Source organism: Bos javanicus, chromosome 17 (genome assembly GCF_032452875.1).
Source record: "Bos javanicus breed banteng chromosome 17, ARS-OSU_banteng_1.0, whole genome shotgun sequence".
In the NCBI taxonomy this organism is placed as follows: domain Eukaryota; kingdom Metazoa; phylum Chordata; class Mammalia; order Artiodactyla; family Bovidae; genus Bos; species Bos javanicus.
Window position 1 is genome coordinate 16,615,606 of NC_083884.1, and position 13,550 is coordinate 16,629,155.

The 13,550-nt window shown below is 39.5% G+C and overlaps 1 protein-coding gene across 2 annotated transcripts in view; it reads right to left on the reverse strand.

Annotated features, from left to right (window-relative positions):
- Positions 1 to 1,913: 1,913 nt before the first annotated feature.
- Positions 1,914 to 13,550, reverse strand: part of IL15 (interleukin 15) — a 95,506-nt gene continuing 83,869 nt past the window's right edge. For both annotated transcript variants that reach the window (XM_061384117.1, XM_061384118.1), the window contains 3 exons: positions 9,548 to 9,592; positions 7,452 to 7,589; positions 1,914 to 3,995 (listed from right to left, as the gene is read on the reverse strand). In XM_061384117.1, coding sequence (XP_061240101.1) covers positions 3,885 to 3,995; positions 7,452 to 7,589; positions 9,548 to 9,592 — 294 coding nt within the window. In that variant the 3' untranslated portion in view covers positions 1,914 to 3,884. The remainder of the gene's footprint in view (positions 3,996 to 7,451; positions 7,590 to 9,547; positions 9,593 to 13,550) is intronic.

The following is a 13,550-nucleotide window of genomic DNA, read 5'->3' on the forward strand; positions in this document are numbered from 1 at the left end:
TTAGTGAAATAAGTCACACAGGGAAAGACAAATACTGTATAATCTCACTTATTTGTGAAATCTTAAAGCAAAACAAACAAAAAAAAAGAGCGAGAGAGAGATCAGACTCATGGTTACCAGAGGCAGAGTGCAAGGACGGGAAATAGGAGGAAAGTGGTCAAAAGATACAAACGTCCGGTCACAAGATGAATAATTACTAGGAATGTAATGGACAATATAATTACAATAGCTGACATTGCTGTATGTTATACAGGAGAGTTGTTGAGAGTAAATCCTGTAAGTTTTCATCTCAAGGAGAAAAGTTTTTCCCTGTTTTTTCCTTTCTTTTCTCTTTATTGTATCTATAGGAGAAGGTTATGTCAGCTAAACCTATCATGTTAATCATTTTACAATATATGTAAATCAAAATTCATGATTGAACTTCTATAGTGATGTATGCCAATTTATTTCTCAATAAAACTGTTAAAAAAAAAAAACACACACAAACAAAAACCTTCCAGGTGATTTTGATGTCATCGGGTACACTTCAAAAATACTTCCCTAGGTAATATATTTATATTAAAGTAGGTAACAATTGCAATTACCTTTTTGATAGTCATATCAAACTGTCAACTTACACTGAGTTATTAGTGCATAAAAACCCTAAAATCTTTTTTGCTGACTCCAGCTGCATCCTCCTTATTCTTTACTCCTGCTGTTCATTATTGTGGCCCAAGTACAGAACTCTTTGTATATCCTTATTCATTTTCATCTTGTTACACTGGCACTCCCTTCTAGCCTGAGGGAACTGTAAATCTTCATTGCATATTCCACAGATTTGATAAACACGTACCTTCTATCTTTATCCAAGTCACAGACCAAAATGTACCGCAAGACCCAAAATAAAAATCTTAAAACCTGTATGGAGATACAAAAGACCCAAAATAAAAAGGTGAAGGCATGATCACGGCTCTGTTTTACAAATGCCATCATTCCATCTAGAATAGTTTCATCTCAGAGAAATATACTATCATGTTTTAGACACTTCTACAGAGACTCAACTAAAAACAGAATTCCTATAATGTATTGGGTTTAATACCCAGCTTCCCTGGTGGCTCAGAGGTTAAAGCATCTGCCTCTAATGCAGGAGACCTGATTCAATCCCTGGGTGAGGAAGATCCTCTGGAGAAGGAAATAGTAACCCACTTCAGTACTCTTGCCTGGAGAATCCCATGGACGGAGGTGTCTGGTGGGCTATAGTCCACGGGGTCGCAAAGAGTGGGACACGACTGAGCGACTTCACTTTCAACTTTCTTTCTTTCAATTGGGTTTAATGAACATGGTAAAATTTTCTTAACATATTAAATAATTTGATCTTTAATGAATATCCAAACATCTGTATTTAAACTTTTAAAATGTCTGCTTAATACCTTTGATACAATAAATAAAACAATTTTCCTGTCCAAAAAAAATTCCTTTTCAGATGAAACTAAAAAAAAAAAAAAAAAGCCACAAGCTCAATGGCTGCCAAATATTATTTGTCTGGATTGAGGTCAAGGGACAGACTAAGAGCCAATACATGACTCTTTGAAGGTCAAATGGAATACAGATTTCTCCAAAACTATCTTGAAAGAAAATATTAAGCATACATTGACTGAAAGAATGAGATACATGAGCAGGGATGGGGCACTGGACTACTAAAGAATGATTCAATAGAGAAATGGTTTGCACTGTGACATGAAAAGAAATCAAATTCTTGAGATAAATTCCTACTCTTTGATCTCTCAGTAAAGTCTGCCAGAAGTGAACTAGGGGCAAGACATCCGTGATGCGATGAGCATATTTCATTTCAGTCAGTTCAGCTTCAAGAGAGTTTGAAAATTTTAGACAGTATACTAAAAATAATAGAAACAATTATTTCATGCCACATCATGTTAGCTCTCATCAGCAGCTTTTTATTACACAAACATGACAAAAACAATGTAGGAAAGTAAAATACTTGTACATGAGGGAAGAATGAAATATAAACATTGTTGCAACCATTAGCTTTGATACACAATTTCACCTATCAGTAAAGGTTTATTGTAGACACAGTAAAGGTTTATTATAGACGGACTGGTGCATATTCCATGCCAGGCACTTGCAAACTCTCTCTCATAATAAGAGCTTTACTGGTGGCTCAGTGGTAAAGCGGAGAAGGCAATGGCACCCCACTCCAGTACTCCTGCCTGGAAAATCCCATGGACAGAGGAGCCTGGTAGGCTGCAGTCTATGGGGTCGCTAAGAGTCGAACATGACTGAGTGAATTCACTTTCACTTTTCACTTTCATGCATTGGAGAAGGAAATGGCAACCCACTCCAGTGTTCTTGCCTGGAGAATCCCAGGGACGGGGGAGTCTGGTGGGCTGCCGTCTATGGGGTCCCACAGAGTCAGACACGACTGAAGCAACTTAGCAGCAGCAGCAGTGGTAAAGAATCCACCTGCAGTGCAGCAGATGCAGGTTCAACCCCTGGGTCAGGAAGATCCCCTAGAGAAGGAATTGGCAGCCTACTCCAGTATTCTTGCCAGGAAAATCCCCTGGACAGAGGAAACTGGCAGGCTACAGTCTGTTGTTGTTCAGTCGCTAAGTCATGTCTCTGACTCTTTGCAACCCCATGAATTGCAGCATGCTAGGCTTCCTTGTCCATCACCATCTCCTGAAGTTTGCTCAAATTCATGTCCATTTAGTTGGTGATGCTATCTGACCATCTCGTCCCCTGCTGCCCTCTTCTTCTCTTGCCTTCAATCCTTCCCAGCATCAAGGTCTTTTCCAATGAGTTAGCTCTTTGCATCAGGTGGCCAAAGTATTGGAGCTTCAGCTTCAGCATCAGTCCTTCCAATGAATATTCAGGGTTCATTTCCTGTAGGATTAACTGGTTTGATCTCCTTGCTGTTAAAAGCACTCTCAAGAGTTTTCTCTATCACAACAGTTTGAAAGCATCAATTCTTTGCCAATTAGACTTCTTTATGGTCCAACTCTCACATCCATACATGACTACTGGAAAAACCATAGCTTTGACTCTATGGACCTTTGTTGGCAAAGTAATGTCTCTGCTTTTTAATACACTGTCTAGGTTTGTCATAGTTTTTCTTCCAAGGAGCAAGCGTCTTCTAATTTCATGGCTGCAGTCACTGTCTGGAGTGATTTTGGAGTCCAAGAATATAAAATCTGTCACTACTTATACTTTTTCCCCTTCTATTTACCATGAAGTGATGGGACTGGATGCCATGTTCTAGGGCTAAAGACTATGGGGTCACAAAATGCTGGACATGACTTTGTGACTAAACAACAACAATAGCAAGACGAAGGGCTTTATATATCAATAATGAAATGATTGGTTTCTACCTAGTTCCTCCTTTCTTGTTGGTAGTCAATTCTCCTTCCAAGTGCCACAGCTGCAGAAGAAGTAAATGAAGGTTGGTAGTCAATTTCCAATTGGTTGGGGCATCCTCTATGTCTATAGCCATAGTACCAAGTGGTACAGATTGTTTAATAATTTGACTCTCACCCTTGAACCAAACACCCTCTGTTTTCTTATAAGATGTAAAATATCAGTGCAATTTCAAAGGATAAAATATGTACATAATTTTATTCAACATTTTACATTATGCTACAGATATGTACAATTTCAATAATAAATTAAAAATAAATGAACAAAATAAGTCCATCCTTGGCAGACAACGTGGTCTCGGTGACATGTTTTGACTTTTATCTTTATGAATCCATCCCAACCAAGATCCTGAGCGTCGTCTTGCCAGGAGAATTTGTTTTGGCAGCACATTTGAAATGCTGAGTGCTTTGTTGCCTCTAAGCCTCGGAAAGATGTTTGTTAATAATAGAAATGCGGAAAAGGATCAGCTGCAATCAAGAAGTGTTGATGAACATTTGCACAATATGTACAAAACTCTTCAAAAATTCTTTGATACTTTTTTCCTCCAGTTCCTCACATTCTTTGCATCCCAATTCTGTTTTATTCTGCAAATAAAAAGAAAGGATTAGATTGGAAAATCTAAAATACGCCTTTCCTGTGAATATCATATCTTTTGAACCACATGGTGAGGTGTCCAGACATAAAATACTTGGCAGATTAATTACCATATTAGGAAGAATTAAGGCAAAAGAGAACTGGAGAGATTTGATAAGGACTGATTTTTTCCTAGAGTGAATTAAGGACAGTGAAAAATATAATTGAAAAAAGATCTACTGAACCACAAATGTCTTGCTTAGAGGCCTTCAGTAGTTTCTGGTCATCTACTGCAGCATGAAGTCCCTGGCCCCCTGCATGGCATGCCGGCTCTCCTTGAGCTGTTCCTTATCTACTTCTTTCACTTTTTCCACGGCTCAAAGATTCAGCCCTAGGAACACTGGCCTCATGCCTTTTGGTCCCACACATACATGAACCTATTAGGTCTTTTGCTGTCTTTGCTTTTCTCTCTTCCTTCCACACTTCTATTTTAGCTACAACCACTCACACTTAAGATCACTCAGGTGCTGTCTCCACTGGGAAGGCTTTTCTGAACCCGGGAACTCCCGAGGCTGGACTAAACGTCCCATCTCTTCATTCTAAGAACTCCGTATTTAGGCTCGCTCTCATATCACATCATGTGTTAGGCTGATATTAAGGAGCTTTATGCTTCTCAGACCACTGTTTGCTCTAGGCTCTTCCAGGAAGTCAAGGCTATGTATTGTTGCTTCGCAAATGGCCTGGCACATGATATTTGCCCAATTATTATTGGCTAATTTGAACTATTTTGATGAATACCATAAATTACTGTACTGTAAACACAGTTTCTACAAGTGTAGCAATCTACAAAACGAACTTTCCAGGGATCATCTGAACTGTGAAAGCTGTTTCAGGAAAAATCAAAATGAGATTTTTCCATCCATTAGGCATTTAAAATTCAAATTCACCAACGTTTATCAAGCACATACCCTCTGCCAGGTGCTGTCATATTCCATATAATGCTGTCCTATTTGATTCTGAAAGTAATCATGTCAGATAGGAAGGCAGAGATAGTAAATGACTCATTTAGTTGACATAATCAGTAAAATTCTCCACGTCCAGGTCTTCTGACTGTGCATTCAGGCCACACTGTCATGATGAGGGGGACTATAAAAATGCACATTAAAGAGTTCCCCATTGACATTTGCTATGAATTATCTGTTGCATGGCCCAGCATTTCAACCAATAACAGAGAGATAACATATCACAAGAGTATTTTAAACATTAATATATTCATTTCAGAAATAGATGAGAATTCTAGTACATGTCAAGCATTGTTCTAGGAGTTGGGATACAGCACTAAAAACAAACAGCAAAAAAATGGAAACAAAACACCTGCCCCTCTGAAGCTGAAATTCTACTAGGAAAAATCAGACAATATCCAGCAAGCAAAATATATAGTATTTAAGATGGTGGGACATATAGAGAAGTGGGTAAGGCATGTTGAGGTGGGGGCGGGATTGCAGTTGTGAAGAAGTGACATTGCTGTGAGATGGTGACATTGAAATAAAGACCTAAAGTAGCTTGATACTTTAGGGAAAATCAACGGTGTCCAGCCACACTAGCTCAGGGTCTCTGCTCTTTCAGTTGCCTCTGACTGAACATACTTCCCCATGGCATCCTTGAAGCTCATTCTCTCTCATGTTTTTGCCAATTGTCAGTTATGTAAGCAAACCTTCTCTAGAGCCTCAGTCCCCTTCAGTTCAGTTCAGTCGCTCAGTCATGTCTGACTCTTTGCGACCCCATGAATCGCAGCATGCCAGGCCTCCCTGTCCATCACCAACTCCCGGAGTTCACCCAAACCCACATCCATCGAGTCGGTGATGCCATCCAGCCATCTCATCCTCTGTCATCCCCTTCTCCTCCTGCCCCCAATCCCTCCCAGCATCAGAGTCTTTTCCAATGAGTCAACTCTTCGCATGAGGTGGCCAAAGTACTAGAGTTTCAGCTTTAGCATCATTCCTTCCAAAGGAATCCCAGGGCTGATCTCCTTCAGAATGGACTGGTTGGATCTCCTTGCAGTCCAAGGGACTCTCAAGAGTCTTCTCCAACACTACAGTTCAAAAGCATCAATTCTTCGGTGCTCAGCCTTCTTCACAGTCCAACTCTCACATCCATACATGACCACAGGAAAAGCCACAGCCTTGACTAGATGAAACTTTGTTGGCAAAGTAATGTCTTTGCTTTTGAATATGCTACCTAGGTTGATCATAACTTTCCCCTGACCTGCCTCTTTTGTGGCCACTACAGTTATTAATAAACACTTGACCTACTATTTATTTGCTTATTGATTACTACGTGTTTCCTCCTTCTGTAAGAGCAGGAAGAGTATGTTTGTTTTAACTTCTGCTATCTTGAGGGCCTACAATGGGTCCCAAAGCGTATTTGTTAAGTGAACAAATTATAATGATGGCTTTGTTTGTTTATGAAACTTCTTCAGTCCACTTTCCTTTGGCCACTAGTGTTTTGCCATACAATCCATGATCGTCTGTACTTCAGGGCCTTGCAGAGCTGATGCTCCAGCCTAGCATAGGGGTCCCTGGCATTTGCTCTCCAGGAGCCCTATACTGCTCTTGCTACCTAGGAGTATACCTTATACTCCAAGTATTCAGATTTTTATTATTATCTTTCTGCAACATTTATCCTTTGAGTAGATAAGAAGGTAGACTCTGGAGAGAAATTGCTCGGGGATTCCTGGCTCCTCGTTTTATTAACTGCATGAATTGGAGAAAGAGATGCAAGCTCCCAGAGCCCCAATTTCTTAAACCTCAAATAGAAACAATGATAACCATATCTCACAGACTGACTGCAGGAATTCAACGAGTTACCATCTGACCCTGGAAGAACAGTATCTGGCACAGAGTAATAACCCAAATATTACTCTATGGGTGCTCAACAATTGGGCATCAGACATGAAGAATCTTCCCTGTTGGCTCAGACATAAAGAATCTGCCTGCATGCAGGACATCCAGGTTTGATCCCTGGGTTGGGAAGATCCCCTGGAGAAGGAAATGGCAATCCACTCCAGTATTCTTGCCTGCAGAACTCCATGGACAGAGGAGCCTGGTGGGTTATAGTCCACAGGGTCGCAAACAGTTGTACAGGACAGAGTGACTAACACACACACATGGACACACACACGGACACACACACACACACAAACACACACACACACACAGCCCTGTGTGCACTGAGGCACACTGTGGAGCTGTAGGAAATGTGTGTTGAATGAATAAATCAATAAAATGCTTAGGATTGTGTGCACAGGAGTGATGGTGAAGCTTCTGGCAGCCATTCTGCTGGAATTAACTCCTTTTCCCAAGTGCTCCCTCCAAGGGTCTCCTTGTCCATTCCCATCCAGCTAATGATTTCCCCCAGTCAATCCAAGAGCATCTGATGCAACTCTGGACAACTACTGGATAACTCACCTCAATAGAAGATAAATTGCTGTTTGCTAGCATGGTAAGATTTTCTATTATTTCATAAATGGTGGCATTTTTGGACTCGTGTAAAATAACTCGTAACTCCAGGAGAAAGCACTGCATCGCTGTTACTTTGCAATTGGGCTAAAACAGAATTACAAAGAATCATTTTTGAAAACAATTATTTTCCCATTATTTCAGTTTCACACAGATGCAATTCTGATTTTGTAAAAAGTCAATCCAACTATTTTATAAAAAAACACAATACTCCTAAGACGTTTTACATAGGAAACAGCTTCACTTATTTTTCTCTTTTGGCTTTGAAATCAAAACCAAAACAAACTGAGAACAAAAAACAGTCAGGAAAGATGGGGATGCTGTGCAGAAGAAAGAACATAAAACTAGAAAATGTAGAAATAATACACCACTTTTCCCCACTAAGCACATTTCCTCTGTCTAAAGGGGTGATAATATTGACCTGGAACTCTCAAAACATGAATATAGATGGTGCATATGGAAGAATTTTTTAGAATCAGACTGCATTGTTAACATTATAAATATTGGTAGCTGCTAATCATCCTATTCTTGCAAGTTCCAGTGGCACACATGATTCCAAGAAATTTCTTAGAAAAATCAAAGCAGGAGTATGGCCTATGTACAGGCTGGCCAAATCAGAAAGGTACTTTTCAGGTCCCATAAAAATACATTTCCCAAGATGATTAACAAAAACCTAAACTTCAAACCGAAGTATTTAACCAGCGTGTGGGGGATTTGATAGAGACTGTCTGATTTCTTGTTCTCAATGCCATGCGTAGTGCCTGGAGCTCTGCAGGCACTTGGCAAGTGCTTACTGAATGAATGAAGGAGGGAAGGAAGGAAGGAAGGAAGGAAAGGACACAGCCACCTAGCTGGCCCTGGAAATACTCCTTATCCTCCCACAGCCGCTGCTCTGGATTGAAAGGGTAAATACTGTCAGCATGTCAATAAAATAAATAACAACTAAAATATAAATAATAAAACTGAGGTTCAGAAGTATTTAGTGTCTTCCAAGGCAACAAAGCTAGAAAGTGGCTGAGTCAGGGTTTAAATCTAAATTTCGGTCTCAGCTTCTTGCGAGCTACAACCCCAGGAGCAGCAAGGTTATCTTCTTACAAAAACAGCAATCTCAGGATTCTGAGTGTTGGTGGTTAATTGACTGCTTTCTACTTTGAAGAAAATGCAAAGAAAAATGGAAAACATGTTGAAGCCAAAAAAGGAGACTATTCTAGTGCAGCAGTACTATATCCAAGTGATTGATAGATACCTGTTTCCCCTCCCCACCTAATTTCTGGCTGTGGCTTCTTTCTAATGCTTAAGAAGTCTCGGTAGGGTAAACCTTCTATTTCGGAGAAGTTCTAATTAAGGAATAATAGAAGACTCACTGTTGTGAATACACACAACACAGAGTTTGTTTTCCATGAAGAGAAGATGTCAGGGATTTGTGTCTTGGTTTTAGTAACCAATTAAGAGAGAATGGACCAGCAACTCAACAGAAATTCTATATGCCTTAAGCAATGTCAGCATATTAATGAAGCGATTTAAGATCATTTTTGAATTCTGATAGATTTTATGGGTTGTGTTAGTTTCTTTTCTCACATAAAGAATAACCAATCAGAATCCTTTTCTGACAACTGTAGTGATTCAGGCAAAATGTAGAACAGGAATATACTTAAACAATTTGTAAAAAATATGATTAAAAGTGATAGCACTGGATAAAATTGATATGTTGGATATTGTTAAATTGACTAACTTGATTCTTGAATCAATTGCATTGTGTTTTACTTGCATCATAGAAATATGTACTATGTTTTGTTTGACATTGATAGAAAAAGGCTTTTTTATGTCTTGATTTGACAAGGATGCTACAATGTAAATAGTATCTATGTAGCTCTTTCTCCCTACCGTGCTATAATTTCAACAATTGCATATAAAATTCATTGATCATATGAACATCCGAACATTAGATTTTAAAACTATACATGTTTCAGTAAATTTATAAAAATATATTTCCAAGCCTTTGAACATTGGAAAAGACAGCAATGTTGAAAACAAAATATACTCACATGAGCATCACTTTCAGTATATAAAGTGGCATCCATATGTATAGACTGAAAAGAAACAGAAGCAATATGAGAAACTATTCCCTGCTTTAGATATAATGGGAACAACCTACTGAAAACATTAAATTAAACTTTCTAAATTAAAGTCTTTATTTTGAGATAATTTTATTCATGTGAAGTTATAAGAACAATACAGCAAGATCCTGTGTGCCCCTTCACCACTTCCCCCAGTGACAATGTCGTGCATCAGCAGTTCACTGCAGTCGCTCAGTCACGTCCGACTCTTTGCGACCCCATGGACTGCAGCACGCCAGGCCTCCCTGTCCATCACCAACTCCCAGAGCTTACTCAAACTCATGTCCATCAAGTCAGTGATGCCATCTAACCATCTCATCCTCTGTCGTCCCCTTCTCCTCCCACCTTCAATCTTTCCCAGCATCAGGTCTTTTTAAATGAGTCAGTTCTTCACATCAGGTGGCCAAAGTATTGGAGTTCCAGCTTCAACATCAGTCCTTACAATGAAAATTCAGGTCTAATTTCCTTTAGGATGGACTGGTTGGATCTCCTTGCAGTCCAAGGGACTCTCAAGAGTCTTGTCCAACACCACAGTTCAAAAGCATCAATTCTTTAGTGCTCAGTTTTCTTTATAGTCCAATTCTCACGTCCATACGTGACTATTGGAAAAACCATACTTTGACTAGATGGACTTTTGTTGGCAAAGTAATGTCTCTGCTTTTTAATATGCTGTCTAGGTTGGTCATAGTTTTTATTCCAAGGAGCAACCGTCTTTTGATTCATGACTGCAGTCACCATCTGCAGTGATTCTGGAGCCCCCCAAAATAGTGTCTGTCACTGTTTCCCTAATTTTCCCACCTATTTGCCATGAAGTGATGGGACCAGATGCCATGATCTTAGTTTTCTGAGCTTCGGTTTTGAAGCCAACTTTTTCCACTCTCCTCTTTTACTTTCATCAAGAGGCTCTTCAGTTCTTCGCTTTCTGCCATAAGGGTGGTGTCATCTGCATATCTGAGGTTATTGATATTTCTCCCGGCAATCTTGATTCCAGCCTGTGCTTCATCCAGCCCAGAATTTCACATGATGTACTCTAGATATAAATTAAATAAGCAGGGTGACAATATACAGCCTTGACATACTCCTTTCCCGATTTGGAACCAGTCTGTTGTTCCATGCCCAGTTCTAACTGGTGCTTTAAGCCTGCATACAGATTTCTCAGGAGGCAGGTCAGGTGGTCTGGTATTCCCATCTCTTTCAGAATTTCCCATAGTTTGTTGTGATCCACACAGTCAAAGGCTTTGGCGTAGTCAATAAAGCAGAAGTAGATGTTTTTCTGGAACTCTAGTGCTTCTTCAATCATCCAATAGATGTTGGCAATTTGATCGCTAGTTCCTCTGCCTTTTCTAAATCCAGCTTGAACTTCTGAAAGTTCACAGTACACATACTGCTGAAGCCTGGCTTGGAGAATTTTGAGCATTGTTTTGCTAGCATGTGAGATGAGTGCAATTGTGAAGCAGTTTGAGCATTCTTTGGCATTGCCTTTCTTTGGGATTGGAATGAAAACTGACCTTTTTCAGTCTTGTGACCACTGCTGAGTTTTCCAAATTTGCTGGCATATTGAGTGTAGCATTTTCACAGCATCATCTTTTAGGATTTGGAATAGCTCAACTGGAATTCCATCACCTCCACTAGCTTTGTTTCTAGTGATGCTTCCTAAGGCCCACTTGATTTCACATTCCCGGATGTCTGGCTCTAGGTGAGTGATCACACCATCGTGATTATCTGGGTCATGAAGATCTTTTTTGTATAGTTCTTCTGTATATTCTTGCCCCCTCTTCTTAATATCTTCTGCTTCTGCTAGGTCCAGATCATTTGTGTCCTTTATTGTGCTCATCTCTGCATGAAATGTTCCCTTGGTATCCTAGTTTTCTTGAAGAGATCTCTAGTCTTTCCCATTCTATTGTTTTCCTCTATTTCTTTTCAATGACCACTGAGGAAGGCTTTCTTATCTCTCCTTGTTATTCTTTGGAACTCTGCATTCAGATGCTTCTATCTTTCCTTTTCTCCTTTGCCTTTACCTTCTCTTCCTTTCTCAGCTATTTGTAAGACCTCTTCAGACAACCATTTTGCCTTTTTTCATTTCTTTTTCTTGGGGATGGTCTTGATCCCTGTCTCCTGTACAATGTCATGAACCTCATTCCATAGTTCATCAGGCACTCTATCTATCAGATCTAGGCCCTTAAATCTATTTCTCACTTCCACTGTAAAATTGTAAGGGATTTGATTTAGGTCATACCTGAATGGTCTAGTGGTTTCCCCTACTTTCTTCAATTTGAGTCTGAATTTGGCAATAAGGAGTTCATGATCTTAGCCACAGTCACCTCCTGGTCTTGCTTTTGCTGACTGTATAGAGCTTCTCCATCTTTGGCTGTAAAGAATATAATCAATCTGATTTTGATATTGACCATATGTAGATGTCCATGTGTAGTCTTGTGTTCTTGGAAGAGGGTGTTTGCTATGACCTGTGCATTCTCTTGGCAAACTCTGTTAGCCTCTGACCTGCTTCATTTTGTATTCCAAGGCCAAATTGCCTGTTACCCCAGGAATCTGTTGACTTCCTACTTTTGCATTTCAGTCCCCTATAAAGAAAAGGACATCTTTTTTGAGTGTTAGCTCTAGAAGGTCTTGTAGGTCTTCATAGAACTGTTCAACTTCAGCTTCTTCAGCATTACTGGTCGGGGTATAGACTTGGATTACTATGATACTGAGTGGTTTGCCTTGGAAATGAACAGAGATCATTCTGTCGTTTTTGAGATTGCATCCAAGCACTGCATTTCAGACTCTTTTGTTGACTATGATGGCTACTCCATTTCTTTTAAGGGATTCTTGCCCATAGTAGTAGATATAATGGTCATCTGAGTTAAATTCACCCATTCCCATCCATTTTAGTCCATTGGTTCCTAAAATATAGATGTTCTCTCTTGCCATCTCCTTGTTTGACCACTTCCAATTTGCCTTGATTCATGGACCTAACATTTCAGGTTCCTGTGCAATACTGTTCTTTACTAAAGCATCAGACTTTACTTCCATCACCAGTCACATTCACAACTGGGTGCTGTTTTCTCTTTGGATCCATCTCTTCATTCTTTCTGGAGTTATTTCTCCACTGATTTCCAGTAGCTAATTGGGAACCTACTGACCTGGGGAATTCATCTTTCAGTGTACTATCTTTTTGCCTTTTTGTACCATTCATGGGGTTCTCAAAGCAAGAATAGTGAAGTGGTTTGCCATTTCCTTTTCCTGTAGACCACATTTTGCCCTGCATAACATGGCACAATATCGTAATGAGGAGATTGGCATGGATACAGTCTACCCACTTTGTTCAGATTTTACCAGTTTTTGTGTGTATGTGTATAGTTCTTTACAATTTTATCAGATGTGTAAATTCATGTAACCACTACCATATTTTAGATACAGAACAATCCATTACCATAGGAAAGATTCCGTTACTCTTTTATAGCTAAAATCACCTTTCTCCCAAAACATTCATATTCCGCCCACCATCCTTCTATATACAGTCAACCATTTCTCTGCTCTTCATTCCTATGATATCATTTCAAGAATATTATATAAATGGAATCATACAGTAGGTAACCTTTTGAAACTGGCTATTGAAAAAGTTAATAGACTTTATTTTTTAAGCAGTTGTAGGTTTGCAGGACATGACCAGAAAAGTTCCCATATGGCCCCAGGCCCCTTCCCAAGTTCCCCCTATTATTAATACCTTATATTAGGATGGTACATCTATTACACCTGGTGATTCAATATTGATACATTTTCAGCTAAAGTCCAGAGATTACATAGGGTTCACTGTTGGTATTGTACACCTATAGTTATTGAAAATGTGTAATGACATGCATTGATCATTATTGTTACATACAAAATAGTTCCACTGCCCTAAAAATCACCTGTTCTCCAGTCTCTCATCTGT